General features: G+C 45.0%; 1 protein-coding gene across 2 annotated transcripts in view; it reads right to left on the bottom strand.

The window, feature by feature from the left end:
- Positions 1-7,122: 7,122 nt before the first annotated feature.
- ADAMTS17 (ADAM metallopeptidase with thrombospondin type 1 motif 17) overlaps positions 7,123-8,577 on the bottom strand; it is a 152,887-nt gene continuing 151,432 nt past the window's right edge. For both annotated transcript variants that reach the window (XM_057375294.1, XM_057375295.1), the window contains one exon: positions 7,123-8,481. In XM_057375294.1, the coding sequence (XP_057231277.1) occupies positions 8,330-8,481 (152 nt within the window). In that variant the 3' untranslated portion in view covers positions 7,123-8,329. The remainder of the gene's footprint in view (positions 8,482-8,577) is intronic.

Below are 8,577 nucleotides of genomic sequence, written 5' to 3'. Positions count from 1 at the left end.
AGACTGCTGAGGGATGGCTTTTCCCTGAGGAGACTGTCCATGCAGCCAATGGGCAGATGCTCCTTTGGCTGCTGAGGCCAGACATTAAAATATTTGGCTACTCTGTGAGAACATCTTCCTTCTTTGCCTCCCAGTTTCCTGTCATCACAGGAACCCAAAAATCAGTGGAGCTGGGCTTCCCTTGAGCTTAGTGTAAAAAAACCTTCCTCATGGACAGATGGMTATCAGACACACAGCAGGGATGTCCTGGTGTCATTTCAGCCCAGCAGCAATCCCACTTTAGGATCTTGTCCCTGGAGATCTCAGGGTCACACAGAGACAGCTCATGGCCATGCCATCTGAACATCACCACCAGAGCACCCTGAAATTTGCTTTGAAAGGGAGCTGGACCAGCCCCACCTCCCCACCCTTCCCTCCAACTGGTGCTTGCCTTGAGGAGCCCAAAATTAGTCCAAACAGACAAGAGATGGCCAAGGTGGCTCCTCAGAGTCCTGKGGTCCTTGTCCAGAGGGGATCCTTCTATGCCCACCCACATCTTCCTCTAAGCTGGCACAGTACCTGGATTGCTGAACTAACTTGCCAAGAGAGATTTAGGCTGGAAACCTCTGCAGCAAGATGTCTCTGATTACAGCAGGGAGCTGGCTGGGGCACAGAGCTGGGAAAGGAGGGTTCCTCATTGCTGTTCCTGCTGGGCCCTTCAGACACCCTCCTCTCCTGCAGGATGCAGTTCTGCCTCTCAGTGCTGGCAGAAATTAATGAGCAGAGCTGGTTCAAAAACTTTCCATCAAAACAGTGTTTCTGCTTTGCCAGAAGATAGTTGAAAAATTAAGTGGAAAAATTAGAGAAGAGAGCCTGGGTTTTGGCTGACATTGTTGGTCAAAATATCCCAAACTTGGGATTTTTTAGCCAAAAATGGAAACATTTGGGAAAGGCAGAGGAGGAAAGGGAGGTGCCTGGCAAGACTTAGAGATACCCTGAAAAACACCTACAAAAATTTTGACAAATATGAGGGTGTTTTTGTCAATTTTATCCATTTTTTTTCCATAGTGAAGGATACTTCTGCTTTTAGAACCATTCTACGGGGAGGCTGAACACAAGTAAATAAGCTTTTTCTTTCCTGTACATATGGCTATAGATCCTCCATAGCTTGTGGCACAAGCACAGGCAGCAACTCCTCTGCAGAGACCYTTCAGAAAGACCAGATCTTTCCTAGGAGCTGCCCAAGAGCCCATTATCCCCAAAGTGGAACTCTCAGAAAGGGACACACACAGAGCTGCTGCTGCTGTGAGTTTGTACAGCTGATGGGAAGCCTCGATAACCTCTCAGCAGCCTTGCACACAAATAAACTGAGCCACGGGGACAGCCAGAGAGCAGGGCTTGTGATGCAAGGTACTGTGTGCACACAGCTGCTGCAAAAACACTCAGGCAGCCACAGGCAGAGTTGTTGTTGCASAGAGAATGGCACATGAATACCTGGGAACCCACAAAAAGCTGTTTTCCATCTTGCTTACAYAATAATGTGATTTTCTTTTTCCCCCTTTAAAATTGTTTCTTCAGCAAAACATGGTTACAGGGAAAAAAAAAAAAAAAGAAAGAAAGAAAGAAATAGATGGAATCTTCCTTACCCTCTGGGAAATGTGACTGATAGCATTTCTTGGGCTCAGTGTCACYGTCCCCTCCTCAAGGCTTTGCTGGCCAGTGATGTGAAGTGATGGAGAGCAAGAGTGGCTGGCAGCTCCAGGGTATGATAACTGAGAAGAGCAGAATTCCAGTGTCCCAGCAGGGCCCTCCTTCCTCGACACAAACCTGGGCATGGAACAGAGCTGACAGCACTGAAACCAATGCAGCACGGTGGCACCAGCTCTGTGAGAAAACCAAATGTTGTTAYTGAGCAGTGGGGAACAGGGGATGTTCAATACACAGTGATTTTCTAAGGAATCAGMCCATGATTCTGGACAGGATTGCTATTTTAAACAACATCACATTTTTATATTCAATCTAGATGAGGATTTCATACCTTTTCTTAATGAGAGCAGCACAGGAGGAAGCAGGCTCAGGAGTTGTGATGTGTCCTGGCAGGGAACAGCTGCAGCTCCCTTTGCTGACAGCCTGAGCTTGACTCTCCCAGCCCGGGGTTACAGTCCCAGCCACTTCCAGCACAAACAGCTCTGGCTCACAGCCCCCAAAGTGATAAAAGACTTCTTGTCTGATCATCTCAGGAGGGAAGTTCGGTGCCAAACAAAGCTGCAGTCTGGTTGGGTCCTTTTGTCATCAGAGACAAAATCAAGGGAAGCTGAAAAACCTTCAAATAACGTCTTTTCCAAGAAAATGAAAAAAAAAAAAAGGGTCCAAGTCAAGAATGGCTTGTCTGTTTTTGCTGGCCAGCCTGCAATGATCTTGGTGCAGCAGGAAAGAGTCTGTTGGAGGATTCCCCTTTTTCACCAATCCCTCAGCAGTGTGAGTACTTTCCCCCAGTCTCCAGGAAGGCTCTGGGGATGGTGTTGTGCACAGTGACCTTACAGAAAGCTGTCAGTGATCCTACAGAAGCTGGTGTTTGTGGGGTGCTGGAGCCAGCTCTTCAGACTGGTGACTACCAGAGCTCTCCTGCTGGAAAATGAGCCTTTGTTTCAGGCCATCCCATTCTTCCTTGCACCATCAGAAGTGTGAATGCATGGAATGGGGGCACATCTGGCACGGATCTYCTCTGCCTGGAACTCCACAGCACACTGGAGTCTGTGCTGACACTCTTCAGCAAGAAGGAAAAACATTCCTTTCCCCGTGGAATTGGGGAAAGCACAAASAACACGTGGTTTTCACTCTACCAAAGAGCAGACTCCTCCAGCAGTGGTATTTRGTGGGGCTGACATGGGGATAAAGTGCTCCATATTTTGGAAGGAAATTTCCTTCCAGAGCAAGCAGGGTGCTGCCAGCTTGCTGCACAAGAGAGCTGTTGCTGCCATGGACACAGGAGAGGGAAAGGAGAAGGTGGAGGTGGTGAAGGCAGCAATGACCTCCAAGGAGGGGAGGAGGGATTCTGCTTTGCTGCTTTGCTCCTGATCCTTCTGTGCCASAGCACCAGAGACTTCTGACCCCACTTGCCTTTGGTGACCTTGGCTGAGGTGTCTTAAATAATAAAAAACCAAAACAACTGAGCTCACAGGGAAGGGCAATGGCTTGGGCAGAAATGGGGATTAGGAATAAGAGAAAAACAGCAAACAGCTACATGCAAAATAGGCAAACTAAGGATATAATCCTAGTGGATTTATAGGAGAGATATTGGCACATACCAGGAACATTTCAAGCCAAATGTATGACAGCATTCCTTACACCCCTCCCACCCACTGCCATATCCCAGCTTAATGCAAAGCCTTTTGGCTTCCCCAGGCTTAGAGCTCCGTTTTATTGTTCAAACAGGTCAACAATTGCAATCAGATGTTGACTCCAGGCAAGGCACAAACACGATGATGTGTTAAATGTAGAGCACYGCTCGGATGGAGTCTCTGCAGTTGTGCTGCTGTGAATGGTCCTGTGCAGGCTGRAAACTGGGCTGGTATCTCCTAACTGGGAAGCCCATCAGCATTGTGCCATGAATCCAGTGTGAGATCAGTCAATGAGCTCTAAGATCAGTCAAAGAGCTCTGCTACTGAAGTATAAACTCCATTTCTGGAAGTCATTTTGGGAGGACGGCTCTCACACCAACTCTACTTTGGCTCGTTATGAAATCATAGAATCGTTTAGGTTGGAGAAGACCTTTTAGAAGTCCCACCCAGCACTGGCCAGTCCACCACTCCACCACACTACTCTGCTTTAGAAAGATCTCCAAGAAGCACCCTTTTAACAAGAATTGAGCTGGASTGGGATACAGATGATGGCATCTTTGTAGGACAGGATGGGAGAGGATCCTACAGGTGTATCTGTGTGCAGCAAAAACAACCTTCACCATACCRGGGGAGAGCTAAAAAGGACAAAAATTCTGGCCAGTGCCTACAACAAAGACATCCAAACCACTTGGCACTGAAGTAATTCCGTTTATTTCAAACCAGGGGAGTGTGCAGCTAGGTTATGCAGATCCCTTCCCACTGGATGGGATTGTTCTGCTCCAAAATCCATTTTCACATGCTCAGCACTGTTCATTGTCAGGGCGTGCCTGCGGAGCTGCTGCTCCGGTACAGCAAGAACAACCTTCCCCAAAAGCACTCTCAGAATGTCCCCATGGCCAGGGACAAGCTTCCCCCTCACCACAGGAACACACAGAGAGATCCCAAACTCAGCCTGCTGCACTTTGCCCAGACAGGAATTTGCTGCTGTTGTGTCACACACAGAGAGATCCCAAACTGAGCCTGCTGCACTTCTCCCAGACAGGAATTTGCTGCTGTTGTGTCACACACAGAGAGATCCCAAACTGAGCCTGCTGCACTTCTCCCAGACAGGAATTTGCTGCTGTTGTGTCACACACAGAGAYATCCCAARCKGAGCCTGCTGCACTTCTCCCAGACAGGAATTTGCTGCTGTTGTGTCACTGACCACAGACCTTGCAAGGCWTTATTCAGGTGTTAACATCCCCGTGCTTTATTTTACAACCGACCAGGACAAGACCCATCATTTCTTGCTTTGTTAGCACACTGAGAACTGTGAGGTGCCAGAATTTTGCTGCCAAATGACCTTTTATACTGACCACAGCAATKAAACAGTTGGCTTGGATGTAACCAAATCCCAGTCTCAGTCCAGTATTAGACAGATGCATAATGTACCACTTACAGCTTCACTCCTTTCTCTTAATTTTCATGCTGTTGGGTTTGCTTGGTATTTTTGTTTCAAGTTCAGAAACCTTATTAAAGTTGTTATGGAAAAAATAAATTTATTATTCAACATATTCAATTTGTTCAAAATGGAATTATCCTMTTTTCTTCTTCTTTTCTTTTTTGGCTTTCATTTACAACTGGTTCCATTCAGTTTGACTGTTTTTATCTTTTTCTATTTATAACCAGCACCAAGAAGAAAATTACCATGGATACAGTACATATGCAAATTAGCTAATGGAAAAATATATACATTTCACTCTGTAATGAGAAAACTTAAATGATATTATTGCCATGGAGAATATATCCCTGTATTATAATAAAATATCAAGCAATAATCAACTGCTAAGATTCTTTTCCACCGACAAAAAATAGCACCATACATGAGATAGTGAGAATCTACACTCAATAACACAATTGTGCAACTAGAAATGTACAGTACTTTAGTAACAGTACAGAGTATTGTTTACAATATGGAAATACCACCACTGTAATCAAAAGAGCATCAATCTCTTATGAACAACTAAGAAAAGTATTGTCATAGATACACTGAAACAAACAGCTTTTCTTTTCACCAGAATGTGGTAACTGAGGGCAGAGCATAGCTGTGAATTCATTGTAAAGCTCCTATAAACTGATAAAAACCAGAAGTGCAGGAACATTGAACAGAATTAACTTTTTACTGTTCTTATTTTTCTGGCTCTTGTAAGATGGGAAGGYTGTCACCACATGAAGTAAGAGAATTGAATAAAATGGAGCTGTTGTGCCATCAGTTTYTAATTAATGTTGAGGGGTTTGATTATAAAAAAATTCAAGGCTGATGCATGCTAATCTGTGAGCAAGAGAGGTGGTTTCTTCTCAGTGCTCAGACAGTCAACAAAATTCCTTGTAAACTCCTTTTTCCTTAGGTAGGACCCAGAACTTGGACCCAAGTGTCTTTTGGGTCCAGAATCCAGCAGATTGGGTCAGGCCACAGGTCTAACCAGCCTGGCACCCTATTCTGGACAGTGGCAGTAATAAATTATTCCTGAAAAACACAAAAMCTAAAATCCTTCCTCTCTTAAGTCCAGCCTTCTGCCTAGAGGGGGTCACAGATAAACACCAGAAGGAAAACGTTCCCTGCTGTGGAGAAGCACCTTTGATTGCCAGCAATGATAATTCACATGTAATTCTGTCAAGGAAACTGAGAAAATGCTGCCCGTGAGAAGAAAAACAGCAAATTCCAAAGTGAGTGAGGGGAGCCAGGGATGGCTGTGGGGGCAGAGAGGCAGCAAGGACAGTCCCAGTGTCACTGCAGGCAAAAGGGAAAGCACCACTGGGAATCACCAATATAAACCAGCTCCTCTGGGCTCTGATCTCTTGAATTTTCTCATTAGCAGTTCTTGTACCTGGTAATTTGCCTAATTGAATATCACCTGGTATTGCCTAAATGGTTCCTGTCACCCCTGCCAGCATTTTTCCATTGATCACTTGCTAAGCTGTGACACAACTTCTGTGTTGGGCGACAATAACAGAAAAAGGAGGTCTGATCCTGATTATAAGTTGCCAAAAAAAAAAAAAATCCGATATAACAAAAACCAAGCTGGAATCATTTCCCTGATAGAGAAAATCATCTGAGGCATTGGAAAGCAGATCTGTCTGAGACAGGCACTTAAGAAAAAAGGGTGTGCAAATGTGCCCTTGTGCATCAGGCCAGCCCTGGTGCACACACACTCATTTACACTAAAAACAAGCACAGATGTAAATGTGAAGCCCACCCAGGATTAGTCTGTTCATGAACATTATCTCCCCGTGCTTGAAAAATTTAGCCCTTAATAAAATGCTAATAGGTTATTCCAGTGAGGTTCTGGATATGGAAAGAATTGTAATAAGGAAAAATTGCTTTAAAGGCACACTAGGTACGAAGAGTCTTTATCCTTCCTTGCATTGAAAAAAAAAGAGAAACAGCAACAAAGACAACTTGGGTCGGGTGTGAGCTGCAACCCAGCCTGGCCTGGGACTGGGCTTGGTTCTGAGCTCAGCTCCAAGGAGTCAGTCACAGGCACTTCTAGAGCGAGTACAAAGCTGCAATTATCCAAAGGGCTCTGTTCCTGTCACCGGGCTGGACTGAAACTCAACCACRGCCTTGGCCCTGGCATGGGAAATGATACTTGTTGGAGCAAGATGTGAYAGGGAGACACTGATGTGTGTGACAMYGGAGGGGACAAGCCCTGCCTGGGCAGAGCTCCTGTTTCAAATCTCACATTGCAGAGAGGAGTTTGGTTTAAAGTGCAGAGACACGGCAGAGAGCATTGTGTGTGCAGCACCTGGAAATGCTCTGACAGCACCACAAAAGAGAGACAGGGAGCATCCAAATACAGCAAGGAAATTCCCAACCCTTCCAGAATGCAGGAAGTCTGAGCCCATGGCTTCCAGCAGCTCCAGGTCACACTTTGAATGTCTTGTATCCCTCACTACTCCTGGCTCCAAAGGCTACATAAGCTCAGCTGTGTAAAAGAGCTCAGAGATAGGAAACACCTGTTCTGCTCCCCACTACATCCTTTCCATAAAGGTTGTTCCAAATCCAGTTTCTGTTCCAACCCTATCCAGTTTCACAGTCCTCTTATAAGAACCAACAGTCTCATTATCTGATTGACTTCTAAAAATTGGAGGGRGCTTAGGCCAAGCAATCCCTCAGTGAGATCTACTGGATGAAATGATTTCTGGCTTCTCCCATCTCATGTAAATGGTTCTTGTTTAAAAGTAACTATCTAAGGCTGTTAATAAGCTTCCATTTCATTAGGCTCAGAGAAAAATTAGGTTTCATAAAAGAAACTATATTATTCTGGGGAAAATACAGAGAGGATTGTTTTTCAAAATTAGAAGGAAAAGCACTCCCTATTAGTGGCTCTAAAAATATGACTYGGAATGTTGGATATAATTATACTGAGTTTTCTGTAGGAAATTCAGAGATGTCCATCCTCTGCTATCAGTTTTCACAAGCTTTTACAGAAAATCCTCTCTTTAAATTAAGCCTTTCATTTATGCATGTCCCTCCAAGCCCACTCTGCAGTGGGGTAACTGCTGGGAACTGAAAACAACAGATAAAAGCCAAGATTAAAAGATTAAGTAATGTCTCTACCTTTGATGAATTATTTTGCCAGAGGCCTTCCTCCACGGAGGTACCCATTATCTTATCCAATGTAATCACTTTGCAACTCTTGTCCTTTTCTTTAAGGGTAGCAAGCCATCCAGTGGCTGGTGATTTAATATATTAAAGTAAGAAGCATTAATGAAAAATGTGAGGATGTCAAAATACTCAGAAATGATTGGCTCCTTGAGATGACCCTTTCTCTGTGGTTTTTTTTTTTTTTTAWGGTGGATGAGTGGATTACTTTGGTATCCAGTCTGCAGAATTAGTTTCAAGTCTCATTAGGTATGCTTTGGGATCCACCACAATGTAGCAACTCATGAAGTTCCAGTACTCAGACCTACTAGTCCRTGATTTCCATACAAACAGCTGCAAGACTCTAAGGAGTAGCACAGGTTCATTAACTCTTCTGCTGCATCTTGTTTGCATAAAAGTCTCTGCAGGTCTGGCAGCAGCGCTGGTACCAGCGCATGTCCTGGCACAGGTTCTTCTCRCGGATCACCCGGCAGTACACTGTCCACTGGTCCCCTGTGCACTTGTACGTGAGGGCAGCTTGGGAGAGACAAGARAGGAGAAACTGCCAGATTAGCCAGGGAGCAGCACTGCACATGTGATCAAAAGCCCCGAGAGGAGGGAGGGTCACACTTG

The sequence above is a fragment of the Malurus melanocephalus genome, unplaced genomic scaffold (assembly GCF_030028575.1).
Source record: "Malurus melanocephalus ecotype Western Australia unplaced genomic scaffold, MMel_1.1 scaffold_244, whole genome shotgun sequence".
Classification (NCBI taxonomy): Eukaryota; Metazoa; Chordata; class Aves; order Passeriformes; family Maluridae; genus Malurus; species Malurus melanocephalus.
The sequence above is the reverse complement of the archived record's forward strand: the minus strand, read 5'-3'. Positions and strand labels throughout refer to the sequence as shown.